Source organism: Narcine bancroftii, chromosome 5, assembly GCF_036971445.1.
Source record: "Narcine bancroftii isolate sNarBan1 chromosome 5, sNarBan1.hap1, whole genome shotgun sequence".
Classification (NCBI taxonomy): Eukaryota; Metazoa; Chordata; class Chondrichthyes; order Torpediniformes; family Narcinidae; genus Narcine; species Narcine bancroftii.
Genome location: NC_091473.1, coordinates 144,103,934 through 144,124,607, shown reverse-complemented (window position 1 = coordinate 144,124,607; position 20,674 = coordinate 144,103,934). Strand labels below are relative to the sequence as shown.

The 20,674-nt window shown below is 42.5% G+C and overlaps 1 protein-coding gene across 7 annotated transcripts in view; it reads right to left on the bottom strand.

The window, feature by feature from the left end:
* nexn (nexilin (F actin binding protein)) overlaps positions 1-20,674 on the bottom strand; it is a 112,221-nt gene that overhangs the window by 55,974 nt on the left and 35,573 nt on the right. For all 7 annotated transcript variants that reach the window (XM_069939318.1, XM_069939316.1, XM_069939314.1 and 4 more), the window contains exon 2: positions 13,109-13,196. In XM_069939318.1, coding sequence (XP_069795419.1) covers positions 13,109-13,135 — 27 coding nt within the window. In that variant the 5' untranslated portion in view covers positions 13,136-13,196. The remainder of the gene's footprint in view (positions 1-13,108; positions 13,197-20,674) is intronic.

Here is a 20,674-nt window from a genome sequence, read left to right as displayed (position 1 = left end):
TGATACCTTGTCTATACAGATATTCTCTGCCTTAAATGCACTCAACAACCTGGCCTCCACAGTCACCCATGCTAGAAAATTCCAGAGGTTCACCTTGCTCTGGCTAAATAAATTCCTCCACAACTCTGTTTTAAACTTCATCCTGGCATTGTGCCCTCTTGTCCTCAACACCCCGACCATGGGAAACAACTACTATTCAGTCCAGGACTTTCAACATTCAAATGTTTCTATGAGGTCCCCCTCATTCTGCTTAACTCCAAGGAGTACAGTCCAAGATCCGTCAAACATGCCAATCCCTTAATTCCAGGAATCATTCTTGTGAATCTTCTCTAAACCCTCTCCAATGCCAGCATGTCCTTTCTTAAAGAAGGAGCCCAAAACTGTATCCTGTACCCCAACGAAGACCTTATCAGAGCCTTAGAAAGTCTCACCATTCAATAAGAGGATGCTGCTCTACCCCAAACTTCTCCTCCTCCGTACAGTTCTATGCAGCCCATAATTTCAAAATCATTTGGAATTAATCTACCCCAATGATTAACTTTGCACAATGCTTCATGGGTAAAGAATTTCAGATATTCACCTCTTAAGCATCTCACTTTTAAACGATACCCCCCCCCCACCCCCTGATTTTGTAACCATGTCCCTCACATCATTACGTCTATGTGATAATTGTGTGCTGTGTATTGTGTGTGCGCCCCGTGGTCCAGAAAAAACTTTCTTCATCTTGTATATGTTCAGTCAGACAATAATGAATTTAAACTCTCCCACTACTGGAAACATCTCCATACCTATGTTGTCAAAATCCCTGAGGATCTTGTACCTTTCAGTCAGATCTCTGCTCATTTTTCTAACTCTAAAGAATTTTAAAGTCCTTCTTGAAAGCACAACTCTCCCATCCCAGGGATCTCTTCTGGAGTGACGCCTTCACCCACAACCTGCTCCCTCTCCAATTAACATCCCTCATTGATTCCTGTGACAGATTATGTTATATTTTATATTGTGTAGGGATAGGAGATAAATTGTGGCAGGTTTTTTAGTGTAGGTCACATACAAACACTTCAAAACAAATCTCATTTAAAATGCCAGAGCTCTGCTCAAGCCAGACAGTCCAGGTTCCGGGTACCTTTGGAAAAAAATTTGATGAGTGCCTACGAGGACTTCACAAGTAGGTGTTAATTGGACATGCTGTGGAGTCATGGATTATCGTTTTGGAAAGCAACAGATGAATGATCTAAGAAGATTGGGTCTGGAGTCACAATCTGTCTGAATGCAGTAAGCTTGTGGAAAAACCCCATTTTGAAGCCAGGTTGTGAGTTCTTAGTTCAACCTGGTCAAAGCCCTTGTGGTCCATACAAAAGATGGATGGCTGTCTAATGTTTCACTTGAAATAAGGGAAACAAAAAGGAACTCTGTGATGACCTGAAAGAAAGAGGTTATCATCTAGAAAAGCCTGGCGGGGCAAGTTTCTTCAGCAAGACCCTGAAGTGGCTGATCGGAAGGAATCAGTTGTGGGTGTCCAATGAGCAACAATTCTCTCTGAAAACCAACAAGAACCTTCCTGAGCAGTAACCATTTACCTTTCAAGCACTAAAGCCTGGTGAACTTCATAAATGTTAAATTCCGTGCACAGTATAAGAATTGCCTGATACTGATGAACTTGGATGAGTGATAAGAGATTGGACTGTGAAACAAAGAACTTTTCTGAACGTAGGTACATATTACATACACGTGCACTTAGAATTAGAAGGGAGTAAGTTAGGTTAATAGTAATAAGTTAAAATTTGATCCCGTTTTCAGGTTTAAAGATAATTAAAAGCAACTTTTGTTTAAGTAACCATTTGTCTTGGTGAATTTCTATTACTGCTGGGTTTTGGGGTCCTCTGGGCTCATAACATTCCTCTCTTCTTATTCTCTCCTCACCTTCCCCCGCCCCCTCACAAGGGCACCAGTCGCCAACATTCTGTCCTGAAGTTCAAACTGTCTCAGGTCGATACAACCTGACCAACAGAATCAAAATAAAAGAATCTCCAATCAGTACATAGGTAGTTGAGGGACAAAGAAAGACCACGGCACTGGGAAAATGCCCCTGCTCCTCTGCACTAAAGGGGTCATTGGCTCTTTTACCCAAGAGATTAGAAGGAGTTTCAGCTCAATGTCTAAGCAGAAAAATAACACAGCACTTCCTTGGCACCGCACTGCAGTGGTAGTTTGGAATTTTGTAATGTTTCTGGGGTTTTTTACCTCTTTAATTTGTTGAGAGATTAGTGGTGACCCAATCTTGACCTCAACACCACTTTTCAATTTTCTTCCCACTGCCCTGAACATCCTCAGGAGTTCAACAGGGAGAGAGATAATGCTTCTGCTGGGTTGATTACGGGACAGATGCTAATTTAAGATAATCAGTGAAAGAGCCCACCAGCTTCTGTGCGAAGGAGATGTCCCTCAGGTCCCTTTTGAAAATCTCTCCTCTATGGCCTACCTTGGACCATGGAAATGACTATTTACCATATCCCAGACCCTCATGCTTTTTATAAATCTTTATAAGGTTCTCCCCTTGGTTTCCAAGTTGTCTTTGTTGTACAAAGTACATCATTTGACCAGCTGAGTTTCTCCACAGTATTTTTTTTACATAAAACCAACCTTCCCTCCATCAACTCCCTCTGTCCTTCCCAGTATCTCAGGAAAGCTGCCAATATTTTAAAGGACACATCCTATCCCGGTCACACACTCTTCTCTCCCTTCCCATTAAGCACAAGTTGGAAAACACACATGTCCAGATTCAAAGACGGTTTCTTCCCTGCTGTTACCATATTCATGAACAAACCTCTTATTTTGTAAAATACTGCCCTTGCACCATTTTTAACTGAACTTATTTTTCTCTCAGTAAATAATATACCCTACACTTTTGTTTCATCTTGCATCCCCTGTTAAACTCATGGAAGGGTTTCTCACTGTATCTTGGTACATGTGCCAATTCAATTAAACAACCTGGGTTAGAGAATTCTAAATAGAGAGTTGCAATTTTTTGAGAGAAGAAATTCTCCAATTGTTGTCTGATTTTAGAGTGGGGGGGTGACCACTTATGTCCCCATGTTCTAGATACCCCCACAAGGGAGAACATCTTAGTATTCACCTTCTCAGTATCCCCTCAGTTTTGTTAATTTCAATCAGATCTCAACCTATTTTTCTTCACCGCATATACATGCGTAATAGTTGAATTTTAAGGACCAAATTTTAGGGTAAAATTTAGAGGATCGACTATTACACACAATACTTTTGACAGCAGTAAGTACTTGCGTCGTTCAGGGCGTTGGGAGCTCAGATGGGTAGGCAGCTGGAACCGGGTGGCAAGTCTGCACTTGGGGCATTGGGAGATTGGATGGGCAAGCTACTGAGGCCTAGGTGATAGTCCACGGTCGGGGCACCAGAAGCCTAGGTGAGAGTCCGTGGTCAGAGTGTCAGGAGCTTGGATGGGTGGGTGGCAGGGGTGACAGGAACTCTGGAGGGCAGGCAGCCAAGGCCTGGGCAAGAGACAGCGGACGGGATGTTAGGAGCTCTGGCGGGCAGATGGCCAGGGCCAAAATTTGGGAGGTTAAATTTGTACAAACATGGAAAATACCAAATTTTTGAGCCAAATACAGTATAAGGGGTCAACTTTTGCACAGTATCGACTATTATATGGTAAGCTCCAATGAGTAAGGGCCTAACCTGTTCAACCTTTCCACATGTCACCCCTCCATTCCAGGAATAAACCTTTCCTACACTGTCACCAATGCAAACACACCTTTCCTTAAATATGGAGACCAAAACTGTACACAGTACCCCTGGTGGAGAATCACCAACATCCTATAAATTTGTATCAAAACTTTGCTCTCATTCTTCATTCCCCTGCAATAAAGGCTTGCATTCTGATAGCTCCAAGACAATTTATCCCAACTTATAGTTTAATGCAACAGGTGTCTATTTGTATTGCAACACTATTTAAATAATAGTTTGATTTAAAAAAAACCCTTCCAGTGGGTGGGAGGCCTGTGCTGAGGCGAGAGACTGCAGTCAGGGGCTCTAAAGGGCGGGCGGCCAGGGCGAGAGACCAATAACCTCTCCCACATCTGCCAACTTCTTGCCTTCACTTAACCTATCCATATACGTTGCAGGCTCCTCATGTCCTCCTCACAACTCACTAACCCATCCATCTTTGTAGCAGTGGCAAATTTGGTCACCACAATGTACACTCCCTTCATTCATGCCATCATTGTTCAGTGCCCAGTAATAATGTGGGAGTCAAAGGTGCTATTATTTTCCCCTTTATTTGTCCCTGTGCTCCCCAGTTTTAAATTGGTAATCAAATAATTCACATGTTTAAAGAGCACATTCCAGATTTTATTGCAGGTTATTTGTATACATTTTGGTTTGACTATGTAGAAATTACAGGTACATATTCCCCTCATTTCAGGGCACCCTACTATGTGGGACATAGCAATGGTAGGTATATTAAAGTAGTCATGTTTAGTACTTTGTTGTATATCCCCTTGCCTGCAATGAGTGGTTGAAGTCTGTGATTCATCGAGATCACCAGGTGCTGAGTATCTTCTCTGGTGATGCTCTCGCAGGGATCTACTACAGCCATCTTCAGCTCCTGCTTGTTTCGGAGGCTTGTTCCCCCCCCCCCCTTAGATTTTCTCTTCAACACATATGGAAGGTATGCTCAGTTGGATTTAGATCGGGTGACTGCCTTGGCCATTCAAGAATTTTCCAGTTTTTGAGCTTTGAAAAACTCCTTTGTTGCTTTAGCAGTATGTTTGGGATCATTGTCTTGCTGTCCTGTAGGATGAAGCATCATCCAACGAGTTTGGCACCATTTGCTCAAAGTCGAGCAGATAATTTGTTCCTAAACACCTCAGTATTCATTTTGTTTCTGCCATCAGCAATGAAGGCCAAGTGTGTGCGAGTACATGTTACAGCCACACATGCCCAGGTCATAACACCCCCACCACTATGTTTCACAGATGAGGTGGGTAGGCTTTGGATCTTGGACAGTTCTTAGAAGCCTCCACACTTTGCTCTTGCCATCACTCTTGGTCTTATCTGTCCACAAGACCTTTTCCCAGAATTCTGCAGACTCAAATACTTTTTTGGTAAACTATAATCTGGCCATCCTGTTTCGCTGGCTAACTAGTGGTTTGTATCTTGCAGTATAGCCTCTGCATTTCCGTTCATGAAGTCTTCTAAAGACAGTGGTCATTGGCATATCCACACCTGCCTCCTGAAGAGTGTTACTGATTTGTCAGGGATTTTTCATTATTATAATGAGAATTCTTGTGTCGTCCATGCTGGAGATCTTCCTTGGCCGACCACTCCTTTTGTGATTACTGACGATGGAAGATATTAGAGTCGATCCTCAAGGATGAGGTGATGAAATACCTAGAGATGCACGACAGGATAGGTCCAAATCAGCGTGGTTTTTTAAAGGGTAGATCCTGCCTGACCAACCTATTTTAGAGTTTTTTGAAGAAATCTCAAGTACAAAGGAGAGACTGTGGATGTTATCTATTTAGATTTTCAAAAGGCTTTCGATAAGGTGCCACATGTTAGGTGGCTAAATGAGGGCCCATGGAATTACAGAGAAGTTATTAAACGGGATAAAGAAATAGCTGATAGGCAGGAAGCAAAGTGGTGAAATTAAGGGTTCTCCTTCTGGATGGTGTTCCGCAGGGGTCGGTATTGGGGCCGCTGCTGTTTACAATTTATATTAATGATTTGGATTGTGGTTATGAATGGTTTCGTGGCCAAATTTGCGGTTGACACCAAGATAGGTGGCGGAGTAGGAAGTGTAGTAGAAACTGTAAAGTTACAGAAGGTTATAGACAGATTAGGAGACTGGGCAAAACTATGGCAGATGAGATTCAACATAGAAATGTACAGTTGCACACTTTGGATGGGGTGAAAATTCAGACCTCAGATGTGCAAAGGGACCTGGGTGACCTCGTGCAAGGAAACCTAAAAGTTAATGACCAGGTGGGATTGGTAGCAAAGAAAGTGAATGCTATGTTGGCCTTCATTTCAAGAGGAATAGTGTACAAGAGTAAAGAGGTGTTGATGAGGTTCTATGGGGCACTGGTGAGACCTCATTTGGAGTAGTGTGCAGTTTTGGGCCCCTCATCTTAGAAAGGATTTGATGTTGTTGGAGAGGCTGCAGAGATTTACTAGGATGATTCCTGGAAAGCAAGGGCTAATGTATGAGGAGCATCTGGCAGCTCTTTTGTTGTATTCATTGGAGAATAGGAGAATGAGAGGAGATCTCAGGGGCATTTCATATTTTGAAAGGTTTAGATAGGGTGGATGCAGGTAAGAGGTTTCCCTTGGTGGGTGAATCGAGGACAAGGGTCATAGTCTGAAAATTAGAGGTTATCCATATAAAACAGAGATGAGGAAGAACTTCTTTAGCCAGAGGGGTCGTGGATCTGTGGAACTCGCTGCCGCATACAGCAGTGGAAGCCAGATCACTGGGAGTATTTAAACAAGAAATAGACAAGTATCTCATTAGTGAGGGCATCAAGGGATATGGGGAATAGGCCAGAAATTGGAACTAGTGTAGAGTAGTTTAGTGTAGATTTACAGAACAGACTGGATTGGCCTAGTTCTGTTCCTTGTCTTGTGATCTTGTGAGTACACTTTCCTTTTTTTAATTTTTTATTTTTATTTTTCACACTATGAACCATACTGACCAAAATACACACAAACATTTCCCTCTTGAATATACAGTGTCATTTTCTCCCCTTTTCCTCCCTCCCTTCCCTCCCTCCTTCAACCCCCCCCCCCCCCCCCCAACTCACTCAATGTTCAACATACATTAAATGTTGTCACACAATGAAAATAAACAAGAAATTTGTGTCATCTACTTTTACACACTGGGTCAGTCCATTTTGTCTTCTTCTCCTTCTGTCATTTTAGATGGTGGAGGTCCACGGTAGGACTTCTCTGTTGTGTTTCATGTACGGTTCCCAAATTTGTTCGAACACTATGATTTTATTTCTTAATCTACATGTTATTTTTTCCAATGGAATACATTTGTTCATTTCTATGTACCATTGCTATATTCTCATTCTTCTTTATGATGTTCTAAACTGTTCATTTTGGTAATCCTGAAGTTTGGGCGATGTATGGTTTTATTCTTATTTCTCAGCTTCATAATGGACACAAACTCTGGTCCTCGTGTGGAAAAATAGCAACTACAGTCTCCAAAGATGATCAAAAGCTTAGAAGCAACCCTGGCTCTCTCATACCTGCACCACTAAAGCAATTAAACCCGAGTACTCACAAATACCTGTGAAGCCAAATGTCCCAAACATTAGTGCACTGAAATGGGGGAACTATGTCTAAAAAGTGCTCCAATTTCTACACGGTCCAAAGTGTTTACAAATAACCTTGAATAAAATCTAGAAAGTGCACTTCAATCCCGTGAATAGTTTCATTACAAATTTAAAACTGTGGAGCACAGGGGCAAATAAAGGAAAAAAAGTGTCTTTGTTCCAAGCATTATGGAGGGCGCTGCATATTGCGCCCAGCAACAATCCCTGTGACACCTCAGTAGTCACTGATCCAAAAAAATGACCGAGTTATCTCAACTCTCTTTTCCCTTAGCCAATCACCAGTCTATGCCCATATAATCACCCCTCACTTCATGGCCTCTTCATGTGTTATATTAGCAACTCCTTCTGGAAATCCAAATATATTGTATCTACTGATATCCTTTTATTTACTCTTTTTGTCAAATGCGTTTCCTAAAACCATGTTGCTTCTGTCTCGTAGTTTTACAAATGCCCTGCCGTTGCCTTAAGATTCCCCACCTCCGCGCCCCCCACCCCCCATGACAGACATGAGGCAGACTGGTCTATAGTTTTCTGTCCTTCATTCTTGAATTCAGGAGTTGTGCTAAATGACCACCAAACCATCCACGATCACTGCAGCCCGCTCCTTATAGCCCCACAGATCTCAAGCCTTCAGATCCAGAGGGGATGTGTCGAGACAATAATCGCTTTGTCAGGATGATCGAGGCACGTCTCTGCTTTTCATCCAGAATGTTATCGATTCTATGTCCTGTTAGCATTAAAGGGATTTTCCATAATTGTTCTGAGAATTGTGCACTTAGAGAATGGTTCCTGGACCACTGGAGAGGGTGATTAAGAGTCAAGCATGTTGCCATGGGACTTGAATCACATTAAATTTGTGCTGGAGTACGAATAAACTCAAACTACCTTTTCATAAATTGCCAAAAAAAGGTGTCTCGATCTGAAAGGTACAATTTCACTTGATTGATGGATTTGTAGTTTGGGTGTTCACAGAATTGCAGCAATTTTCTGCACAGATGGAGGCTATTTGCCTTTATTCTGTCTATGCCTGTCAAAGAAATCCCCTCAACATTAATTCCATTTCCAAGCTCTTTTTACAATGGTCGTGAAGCTAGCTTTTAAATTTATTTAATTTTTTAAAAATTTAGACATACACCACAGTTACAGGCCCTTTCAGCCCACAAGCCCGTGCTGCCCAGTTACATCCAATTGACCCACAACCCCTGGTACGTTATGAACGGTGGGAGGAATCCGGAGCATCCAGAAGAAACCCAGGCAGGCATGGTGAAAATGTCCGCCTCCATCTTCGATTCAGGCAGCGAGTTCCCTCCCACCAGAATTTGGATGGAATGATTTTTTTTCCTCTCTCAAATCGCCAAAGAAATTCTTCTGGCTGCCACAGGGATGGTCCAGTATTCCCTCCCTCCCTCCCTCCCTCCCTCCCATTCAGGTTCAGCAGCATCTAAGCCAATACACCTACCGACAAAATTCCCAACTCGATTAGTGAACGATCTTCGAGTAAAAAGTAGCAGAGAGGCTTGTGAATTTCAGCCAACAAAGCTTGTACCTTCTAGTACAACACAATTTAGAGTTGATGAATCGGAATTAATTTCAACAGCTTCTGTTTTATAATTTGTATCCACATAACTTTATTTGGAATAATTTTCTGCTTACTTTTGGCGTCCTTTCTTTTTAACTTTTTAATTTTTTTTAATTTACCAAAAGATAGAAGCCAATTATATGACCTGTGCCAACCCAAATTAACCTACAAGCATGTCTGTTTTGCAGGAAACCAGAGCACCCAGGGAAAACCCACGCAGGCATGGAGAGAATGTACAAACTCCTTACAGATAGCGTCGGATTTGAACACTGGCCGCTGGCACTGCAGTGGTGATGAGCTAACCGCTACACCAGCTGTGCTGCCCTCAACTACCTGTGTTAGAAAGGCAAATGACCTTTACTGCAAGAGGATCCGAGACTGTGTGAGAAAAGATCTCTTGCTGAAGCTGGATCGAACCTGGTGAGATCACACTCAGAATATTGTGGTCCCCCCTACCCAAGAATCAATGTTCTTGGGAGAAACGGAGTGCAGTGAAGGATCACTGGGCTGATCTCAGAGATGGGGTATGATTGGGTTTGGTGTACAAAGAAAACAGACTACTTTTGGTCCATAGATTTGTAAGATTCTACCGCATGGAAACAGACCTTTCGGCCCAATACGCCCCTGCCAACCAAGCTAGTCCCAGTTGCCTGCACACCACCCATATCCCCTCTTATTCTTTTCTATTGTAGAGTTCTGAGGAATGGAAAGTATTCAAAATTCTGAAGAGGCTTCACCGCCATGATGTTTCCCCTGCCTGGAGTAGAGCCTCAAAATAAAATTAAAAACAGAGGAAGTTGTATTCATTAATTACTGGAATTCTACACCCATGATGGGTGGGTTTATTCAATGATAGATCAATAGATTTTTGGTTATTGAAGATATGTGGTTAATGCAGGGAGGTGATAGAACACTACAGAACCAAACTGGCCCTTCAGCCATCAGTGTGGTGCTGACTCATTTCTTAAAAAGAAACCCTCCCTACCCTATAACCCTCTATTTTCCTTCCATCCATGTCTAAGATTATCTTAAATGCCCTTAATGTTTCAGCCTCCACCATCATCCCTGGCAAGGCATTCCAGGCACACACAACTCTACTTACCCCGGATGTCTCCCCGAACTTCCCTCCCTTTATTATTCCTGCCCTGGGAAAAAGGATTTTCCACCCTCTCTATGCTTCTTATAAATCCTGAAGACTCTATTAAGTCTCCTCTCACCTTTCTACACTCAAAAGAGAGAAGTCCCAGCTCCACTACCCTTGCCTCCCAACACTAATTTTCCAATCCAGGCAACATCCAAGCAAATCTCCTCTGCTCTCTCCCCATAGCTTCCAGATCTTTCCTATAAAGGAGGTGCAGACATCAAACATCAGTCATCCGGATCTGATTAAAATCCTGGACCTGGCCCAAGGGGCCATCAATCCCACTCCTGCTTTCATTTCTTGTGACTTATGGGGCAGGAGAAGGACCTCGTTTGGAGCTGGTGAATGGTTTGTCTCCAACTGAGGATCAGTCTGGGTACAAATCCTGGACCGATACAGTGCAGACTTGCCTCTACACTCTGCTGTAGCACCTTTATCTCCAGGGCTGTCCTCAACCTTGCTCTATTCTTGCATTCTCCCCCACCTTCCAAGCTGTGTGGTGGGGTGGGGCGTGGGTGAAGAGATCCTAAAATTCATCTGTTCAAAGTCAGCAATAAATGAGTTACTGAAATAGAAATGCAGAGTTGGGTTGGCAATCAGTGGTGAGCAGTTGCCGCAGAGGTCGGTGCTAGATCCACCACTGTTCGCAATAGTGTAACTATATTAATATTTGGGGAGAATTTATAAGATTTAGAGTAGGTCACATAGATACACACATTTTAAAACAGATCTTATTTGAAAGACTGAAAAATTCACATTGCAGACTCTCTTGAAGAATATAAGCACAAGTAGGGGTTAATTGAACTGACGTCATAAAATGCTTGACAATTGTCTTGCTGGAGTCATGCTGTCTATCAGTACCCTTTCTGCAAAGTGCTCACAGAAAATTCTGGATTGTTTACCTAAGATAACAACTTGAGAAGAAGAAAGAACTCTTGTTGTTTGCTGGAGAAGGTGGGGGTTTTGCAAGACAGGAGTCACATACTCTCTTTGGAGTTTCAGTTGGAAAAGAGAGAGGGAGTTAACAACTCAGTCAGTCAGCCAGTGTGTGGGACACTGACAAGTAACTGAAAAGTGCAATCCAGGGAAAACAGTTTGAAACTGATGAAAGCAAGTTTCAGAGCAGTAGATGGCTGGAAGTGCTATCTGCCTGATGTTTCTCTCGAAATAGAGGAAGGAATGGAACTCTGTGGTAGCTTGAAGAAAGAGGTTACCATATAGAAGACCCTGATGGGGCAAGTTTCATCAGCGAGACGCTGAGGTGACTAGTAGTGGTACCTCAGTTGTGAAAATCCTGGAGCAACAAATATCTCTCTCTGCAAACCCTTCAAGAACCTTTCTGAGTGGTAAACATTTACCTTTCAAGCTCCAAGCCTGATGAACTTTATACATGTTAAATTCGGTGCACAGTGTGGTGATTACCTGCAACCAGAGAACTTGGAAGAAGGAGAAGTGAGATTGGAACTGTCAACTAAAGAACTTTTCTTGAATTTACATACATTACATACATGTGCACTTAGAATTAGAAGGGGGTAATTTGGGTTAGTATATAGTATAATATAGAATTCATTTAAAGTTTGATTCTATTTCCATGTTTGAAGTTGATTAAAAATAACTTTTGTTTCGAAAGCCACTTGTCTTGGTGAATGTCTATTGCTGCTGGGCTTTGGGCTCGTAACAATATACATAAACGATCTGGAAGAGGGCACAGAATGTAATGTATCCAAGTTTGCTGATGTCACTAATGAGCAAACTGTGCAGAGAGATTATAGATTGGTTAGATGAATGGACAAGGGTCTAGCAGATAGAGAACAATGTTGGCAAATGTGAGATGATCCACTTTGGAAGGAAAAATGGAAGATCAGATTATTATTTAAATGGCAAGTGATTGCAGCCGTGCTATTGTGCAGAAGGGCTTGGGAGTGTTTGTCCATGAATCGCAAATGGTTGGTTGGCAGGTGCAGCCGGCCATCAGGAAGGCAAATGGAATGTTGGTCGTCATTGCCAGAGGGACTGAATTTAGGAGCAGGGAGATTCTGCTGCAACTGTCCAGCGTCCTGGTGAGGATGGAGTACTACGTATAGTTCTGGTCTCTTTACTGGAGGAAGGATGGACTGGTCATGGAGGTGTCGTAGAGGAGGTTCACAAGGTTGATTTCAGAAAGGGTTTAAGCCAATGAGGAGAGATTGTGTCGATAAGGACCCGTCCTTGCTAGGATTCAGAAGAATGAGTGGGTCTTATGGAAAAAAAATATAAAATTATGAAAGAACTAGAAGTAGGTGAGTTGTTTCCACTGGCAGTTGAGACCAGAACTAGGGGACATAGCCTCAAGATACAGGGTAGTAGATTTAGGAAAGATGAGCAGAAACTGCTTTTCCCCAGAGATTGGAGAACCTCTGCCTATTGAAGCAGTGGAGGCCATCTTAGTAAATAACACAAGGTTGGATAGATTTTTACATAGAAGGGAAATGAAGGGATAATGTGGAAAAGGCAGGTAGCTGGAGCTGAGCCATGATCTCATTGAATGGCCGAGGTTTGACAGACCGGATGGCCGAGGTTTGACAGACCGGATGGCCGAGGTTTGACAGACCGGATGGCCGAGGTTTGACAGACCGGATGGCCGAGGTTTGACAGAACGGATGGCCGAGGTTTGACAGACCGGATGGCCGAGGTTTGACAGACCGGATGGCCGAGGTTTGACAGACCGGATGGCCGAGGTTTGACAGACCGGATGGCCGAGGTTTGACAGACCGGATGGCCGAGGTTTGACAGACCGGATGGCCGAATCCTGCTCTTATTTTATTTATTTTTTAAAAAATGTTCTTATGCAAATGCTGTTGAGTAACAAAAGAGTTAGTGAATATAAACACTTCTTGCAGATGGGACATCTTTTCCACCGCTGATACACCATGGGACAATTTTAATCTGGTCAGATTTTTGATGCAACATCTTTCCAAAGATGGGGACGCAAGACACCATCTGCCAAAAATGAGCACCCAGCTGGCATGTCACACTCACCTCGGCTTTCTTTGCCACGTCAGTCATGTTTGCTTCTCCCTCTTATCAGGCTCGGTTCAGCTCAGTCAGACTCCCCCCCGCTTCACACCTGCAGGGAGACGAGATGTTGCTTACTGCTCTTCAGCCTCTCTTCGCACTTACAACCTGACCAACGTGAACCAATCCACGGGTCCGGCTGCCATTCACGTAATAGCAAATCAAAGCAATGGTCTTACTGGACCTGTGATCAAGCAACTGCTCGTTCAAATTAGACAGGTACGTCAGGATATGGGTCAAGGTAGGGTAGACAACAGAAATGCAGTGGACATAGTAGATTTGGATTTTCAAAAGGCCTTTGACAAGGTACCGCACATGAGGCTGTTTCACAAGACGAGAGCCCACAGAACTATAGGAAAGATGCTTTCATGGGTAGAGAATTGGCTAACTGGCAGGAAACAAAGAATGAGAAGAAAGGGATCCTACTCTGGTTGGCTTCTAGTTACCAGTTGTGTACTGCAGGGGTCAGTGTTGGAGCCACTTCTTTTTAGATTGTATGTAAATGATTTGGATTGTGGAATAAATGGATTCTTGGCTACATTTGCAGAGGATAAAAAGATAAGCAAGGAAGAGTCTGCAAAAAGACTTATTGAGTGGGAAAAGAAATGGCAAATTTAATACAATGTTGGAAAGTGTACAGTCATGCACTTTGGTAAACAGAATAAAAGGGCAGACTATTTTTCGGATGGAGAGAACATTCAAAATTCAGAGGTTAAAGGTACTTGGGAGCCCTCATGCAGAATTACCTAAAGGTTCACCTCCAGGTTGAGTTGGTAGTGAAGAAGGCAAATGCAATGTTAGCATTCATAACTAAAGCAGGGATGTGATGTTGAGGCTTTAGAATCATATTGTTTCATATAGACAGACCTATTTCTTTATTGAACGTGGGCTCTAATTTTTTTTCTAAAGTACTGGCCTCTAGATTGGAAAATGTCCTTCCACAAATCATTTCTAAAGATCAGACAGGATTTATCATTATTTACATTTCAATATTAGGAGGTTAACAAATATTGTATAGTCTCCTTCATCAAAAACTCCAGAATGTGTTATCTCACTTGATGCTGAGAAGACATTTGACAGAGTTGAATGGGAATATTTATTTAATAAGCTTGAGAAATTTAATTTTAGTCTAAAATTCATCTCTTGCACAAAATTGATATACCACTCACCTTTAGCTTCTATATTTAGCAATATTCAGAGATTCCCCCCCTTTTTGGGCTCTTTCAAGGTACTAGACAAGGTTGTCCTTTCAGCCCTTTAACCTGGAACCCCCAGGCAATCGCACTTCGCAACTCACCAAATATGTTTGCCATTATCCGTGGGGATGGGATACATAACATATCAATATACACGATGGCTTCTAACCCTGAGAAATCTATCCCTGCAGTACTGTTATTACTTGCTCAATTTAATAGTTTTTCTCATTACAAATTGAACCTCAATATGCATATTCCAATCTAAGAACAATCCCCATTTAGAGTGGTTACTAATAATTTTAATTATTTGGGTATCAAAAATCACTAAGAAGCACAAGGTTTTGTTTAATTACCCTTATTTGACCTGTTAAATAACCATTTACTAAATGGTCTCTTTTGTCCTTATCATTGATTGGTCAAATGAACAAAGTTAAAATGATTATTTTACCTAAATTCTTGCACCTATTTCAGGCGTTCCAGCCTTCATCCCCAAGTGTTGTGTGTTTTACACACATGAACCTAAGTTAATTAAGAAATATTTACAGAAATTTAAAAAGATGGCATATGGCATTGCCCAATTTTAGATTCAACAATTGAGCAATTAATATTAGGTATATAATTATCTGGACTCAAGATTTGGATGAAATTCATTGTCCACAACGGGAGAGTCTTGAGCGCCGGTTTGTGTAGGGGTTCTCATTGACTACTATTTTAGGGGCTTCCTTCCCCTTTGCACTCACTAAATTGATAAACAAATGATGAATCCCATAATTAAATGTTCAATACAAATATGGCTTCAATTTTGTAAATTTTTTGAATTGAACAAATTTATCTCGTCATGTCCTATTCTAGCTAATTTTTTCTTCCAACCATCTAGAATTGATCAAGCCTTTCTTTTATGGAACACAATGTTGCGATTTATTTATGGATATCTGCCTCATGTCTTTTGACCAGTTGGGTAATAAATATAATTTGCCTAGATCACATTTTTTCCAGATAGCTACAGATTAGGAACTTTTAAAAATGCTACTTTTTAATCTACTTTTACAATACCACATCAGAATGAAGTTACTGATACAATTTTATGTTTAAACCCTTTTCAGAAGAATTTAAATAGCAACAATTGATGAAAATAAATTCAATGATTTCTGACAAAATTAAGAATGAATGGGAAAGAAATCTTCTCTTTACCTATAGAGTCATGGGAGAAAATTCTCCAATTGGTTAATACTTCAATGTGTGCTCGACACATTTTGATCCAGTTTAAGGTGGTTCATGTGGCCCAGAAGTCCAAGGACCTGCTAGATCATTTTTGGCTTGGCTTGGCTTCGCGGACGAAGATTTATGGAGGGGGTAAAAGTCCACGTCAGCTGCAGGCTTGTTTGTGGCTGACAAGTCCGATGCGGGACAGGCAGACACGGTTGCAGCGGCTGCAGGGGAAAATTGGTTGGTTGGGGTTGGGTGTTGGGGTTTTTCCTCCTTTGCCTTTTGTCAGTGAGGTGGGCTCTGCGGTCTTCTTCAAAGGAGGTTGCTGCCCGCCAAACTGTGAGGCGCCAAGATGCACGGTTTGAGGCGATATCAGCCCACTGGCGGTGGTCAATGTGGCAGGCACCAAGAGATTTCTTTAGGCAGTCCTTGTACCTTTTCTTTGGTGCACCTCTGTCACGGTGGCCAGTGGAGAGCTCGCCATATAACACGATCTTGGGAAGGCGATGGTCCTCCATTCTGGAGACGTGACCCATCCAGCGCAGCTGGATCTTCAGCAGCGTGGACTCGATGCTGTCGACCTCTGCCATCTCGAGTACTTCAACGTTTGGGATGAAAGCGCTCCAATGGATGTTGAGGATGGAGCGGAGACAACGCTGGTGGAAGCGTTCTAGGAGCCGTAGGTGGTGCCGGTAGAGGACCCATGATTCGGAGCCGAACAGGAGTGTGGGTATGACAACGGCTCTGTATACGCTTATCTTTGTGAGGTTTTTCAGTTGGTTGTTTTTCCAGACTCTTTTGTGTAGTCTTCCAAAGGCGCTATTTGCCTTGGCGAGTCTGTTGTCTATCTCATTGTCGATCCTTGCATCTGATGAAATGGTGCAGCCGAGATAGGTAAACTGGTTGACCGTTTTGAGTTTTGTGTGCCCGAAACAAAGGCGAGAAATCAGACTGCTCAAACTACAGGGGAATCACGCTGCTCTCCATTGCAGGCAAAATCTTCGCTAGGATTCTACTAAATAGAATAATACCTAGTGTCGCCGAGAATATTCTCCCAGAATCACAGTGCGGCTTTCGCGCAAACAGAGGAACTACTGACATGGTCTTTGCCCTCAGACAGCTCCAAGAAAAGTGCAGAGAACAAAACAAAGGACTCTACATCACCTTTGTTGACCTCACCAAAGCCTTCGACACCGTGAGCAGGAAAGGGCTTTGGCAAATACTAGAGCGCATCGGATGTCCCCCAAAGTTCCTCAACATGATTATCCAACTGCACGAAAACCAACAAGGTCGGGTCAGATACAGCAATGAGCTCTCCGAACCCTTCTCCATTAACAATGGCGTGAAGCAAGGCTGTGTTCTCGCACCAACCCTCTTTTCAATCTTCTTCAGCATGATGCTGAAACAAGCCATGAAAGACCCCAACAATGAAGACGCTGTTTACATCCGGTACCGCACGGATGGCAGTCTCTTCAATCTGAGGCGCCTGCAAGCTCACACCAAGACACAAGAGAAACTTGTCCGTGAACTACTCTTTGCAGACGATGCCGCTTTAGTTGCCCATTCAGAGCCAGCTCTTCAGTGCTTGATGTCCTGCTTTGCGGAAACTGCCAAAATGTTTGGCCTGGAAGTCAGCCTGAAGAAAACTGAGGTCCTCCATCAGCCAGCTCCCCACCATGACTACCAGATCATTTTTACTCCCATATAAACACCATCTGTGACAGATGTCATTCTGAGGTGGCTTCCCTGACACACGTGTTTTGGTCCTGCCCTTCCCTGAAAAAATATAGGAAAGATATTTTTATATTATTTCAGCAGTTTTGCTCATTACTGCACCTTTTTGGATGACAGTTTTGGACTCTGGTCACTTATCTGCTCCAGCTTGTCATGTGATTACATTTGTTACTTTAATAGCCAGGAGATCCATTCTACTCAAATGAAAAGCCCCTAAAATGTTTCAATGGTTTTCCCAAACTAGAGCAAAGTTAGAAAAAATTAGAGGCAGAACTGTCGACATTTGAGGAAACATGGAGGCCATTTATTCAACATTTTCATACGATGCCAAGTTAGAAACATAGAAACATAGAAGATAGGAGCAGGAGTAGGTCATTCGACCCTTCGAGCCTGCTCCGCCATTCAACGAGATTATGGCTGATCTTAAAGTTCAGTACTCCGTCCCCGCCTTCTCTCCGTAACCTTTAATACCCTTATACTGAAGAAATAGATCTAATTCCCTCTTAAATAGATTTAATGAACCTGCCTCTACTGCCCTCTGTGGCAATGAATTCCACAGATTCACCACCCTCTGGGTCAAGAAATTCCTCCTCATCTCGGTCCTAAATGGTTTGCCTATTATCCTCAAACCATGGCCCCGGGTTCTGGATTTTCCCATCCTTGGAAACATCCCTTCTGCATCCATTCTGTCCAGTCCTGCCAGAATTTTATAGGTCTCTATGAGATCCCCTCTCAATCTTCTAAACTCCAGCGAGTACAATCCCAATTTACGCAATCTTTCCTCCTAAGTTATTCCTGCCCGGTGAATCGCCTCTGCACTCCCTCCATTGCAAGAGCATCCTTCCTCCGATCAGGTGACCAAAAATGCACACAATACTCCAGGTGGGGTCTCACCAAGGCCCTGTACAGCTGCAGTAAGGTATCCTTGTTCCTATACTCAAACTCTCTTGATATGAAGGCCAACATACCATTTGCCTTTTTAACCACCTGCTGTACCTGCATGCTTGCCTTCAGAGACTGGTGTACAAGTACCCCTAGGTCTCTCTGCACTTCCCCATCACTTAATCTATTGCCATTCAAATAGTAATCTGCCCTCCGGTTTGTATTACCAAAGTGGATAACCTCACATTGATCCACATTGTAGTGCATTTGCCATGTACCTGCCCAGTCCCTCAATTTATCCAAATCACACTGGAGCTTCCTGACCCCCTCTTCCGTGCACACAACCCCTCCTAGCTTAGTGTCGTCTGCAAATTTGGAGATATTACATCCAATCCCCTCATCCAGATCATTAATGTAAATTGTGAACAGCTGGGGTCCCAGAACAGATCCCTGTGGCACCCCACTGGTCACCGCCTGCCACTCAGAAAATGAGCCATTTATCCCAACTCTCTGTCTTCTACCTGCCAGCCAGTTCTCAATCCACATTAATACTTTGCCCCCAATTCCATGAGCCTTCATTTTGGAAGCCAGTTGATCCTTTCAACAATGTTTTTGTGAGAATGTAGAGGAGCAGAATGAACCAAAATGAATTGTTTAACGGCTGAAACATGGTCGCCCAGGTTTTGTTTTTTTTTGTTTCTTAGTTTGGGATATATTTTTGTAATAAAATTGGATTCCTTTCCAAGTTCAGCCTTTAAGAGATTGAAAGGCTCAGTTTATACATGTTCCTCGAAGTCCGTGTCAACAGTTGTTGATTCAATTTCCATCTCTTTATATCATTCCTATGTTTATTAACCTGAAAATTAGTAAAAAGATTTTAAAAAAGAAAGAAGGCACAGATGAGAACTCACTTGGAGTGCAGGGTACAGTTTCAGGCTCTTTATTTAAGAAAGGATGAGCTGGCATTGGAAAGGGTTCAGAGAAGATTCACAAGAATGATTCCTGGAATGAAGGGATTAGGAATGCTTGATGGCTCTTGGACTGAATTCCTTGGAGTTTAGCAGAATGAGGGGGGACCTCGTAGAAGCATTTTGAATGTGCCTGGACAGAGCAGATATTGCAAAACTGTTTCCGATTGTAGGGGAGTCTTAGTTCAAGAGGGCACAACTTGAGGATTGAAGAGCACTTGAACGGTCAAATTCTCCAATTTCTTATGGTCCTATAGTTCAAGGATTAAGGGAGAAATGCTTAATGCAATGGTTCTCAACCTTTTTCTTTCCCCTCACATTCCACTAAGTAATCCCGATGCCATAGGTGCTCTGTGATTAGTAAGGGATTGGTGGAAAGAAAAAATTTGAAAACCACTGTTTTAATCGTACCTCATTGACTCGTTATGTGCAGGGTTTCATAACTCCAAAGGAAATGGGCCAATGACAATTTTTCTCAAGCAAAATATTTCAGTAACAATTGGGTCTAGAGCAGTGATTCTCACCCTTTCCTTCCCACTCACCGCCCACCTTAATCAATCCCTTACGGAGCACAGATGGCATCGGGATTACTTAAAATGGGATATGAGTGAAAAGAAAAAGATTGGGAACCATTGACTTAAGGGGAACAAGAGCAAGAACATCTTCACTCAGAGGGTGCTGAGAGTGTGAATTGAGCTGCCAATGTCGGTGGTGCATAAGAGTTTGATTTTGACATTTGAGGGAAATTTGGATAGGTACATGGATGGGAGGGGTATGGAGGACTAGGATCTGGTGGCAGGTTAGTGGCACTTGATGGAATAATAGTTTGGAATAGATCAGTTGAGCCAAAGGGCCTGTTTCTGTGCTACTGTGTTCTAATCTTGACGATTCCATTCGAAGACTTTAATTCATTTTAAGAAACCAGGATATAACAAGCAGGCCTTAATATTAAAAAAAATATCTAAAATGGTCAAAAGCAGTTGCATTGTTATAAAAACTCCAGCGAAGCGCACACAACTCCTACAATACAAGATGAGGCAACATCTGTGGGAAGGGAATCAGGGTCAATGTCTCAGCATGAAGACCCTTCATTGGCATTCTGTTCCTTTCTCCATAGATGTTGCCAGTCCTGCTGTGTGTTTCTAGCACGTACTTTTTATTTTTAAAAAATCTCCGATTTTCAGTGTCTGCAGTTTTTCTTTTTAAACTTTCCATAGAAACTTATGCCATTAGGAGAGAGTGTCAGTGATTGGATTGTACTTCTACATCCTAGTACATCCCCACACTTGTTTGCCAAAAATCTGTCCACTTGAGCTTTCCAAACAAAGACTCTGCTATCACTTCTATGAGCTCCCACTTAAGTAAAATGTGATTATCACTAAGGGATAGTATATAGACAGTAGGACTGAATGATCACGGTTAACATTTCACACAAGCATCATCACCACACAAGTGACAATTCGATACATTTACAAAGACATTGTGATTTTTGCAAGGGATCACATTCTGACCTGCTGAGGAGAAAGCACCTTTTTTGAACCAGC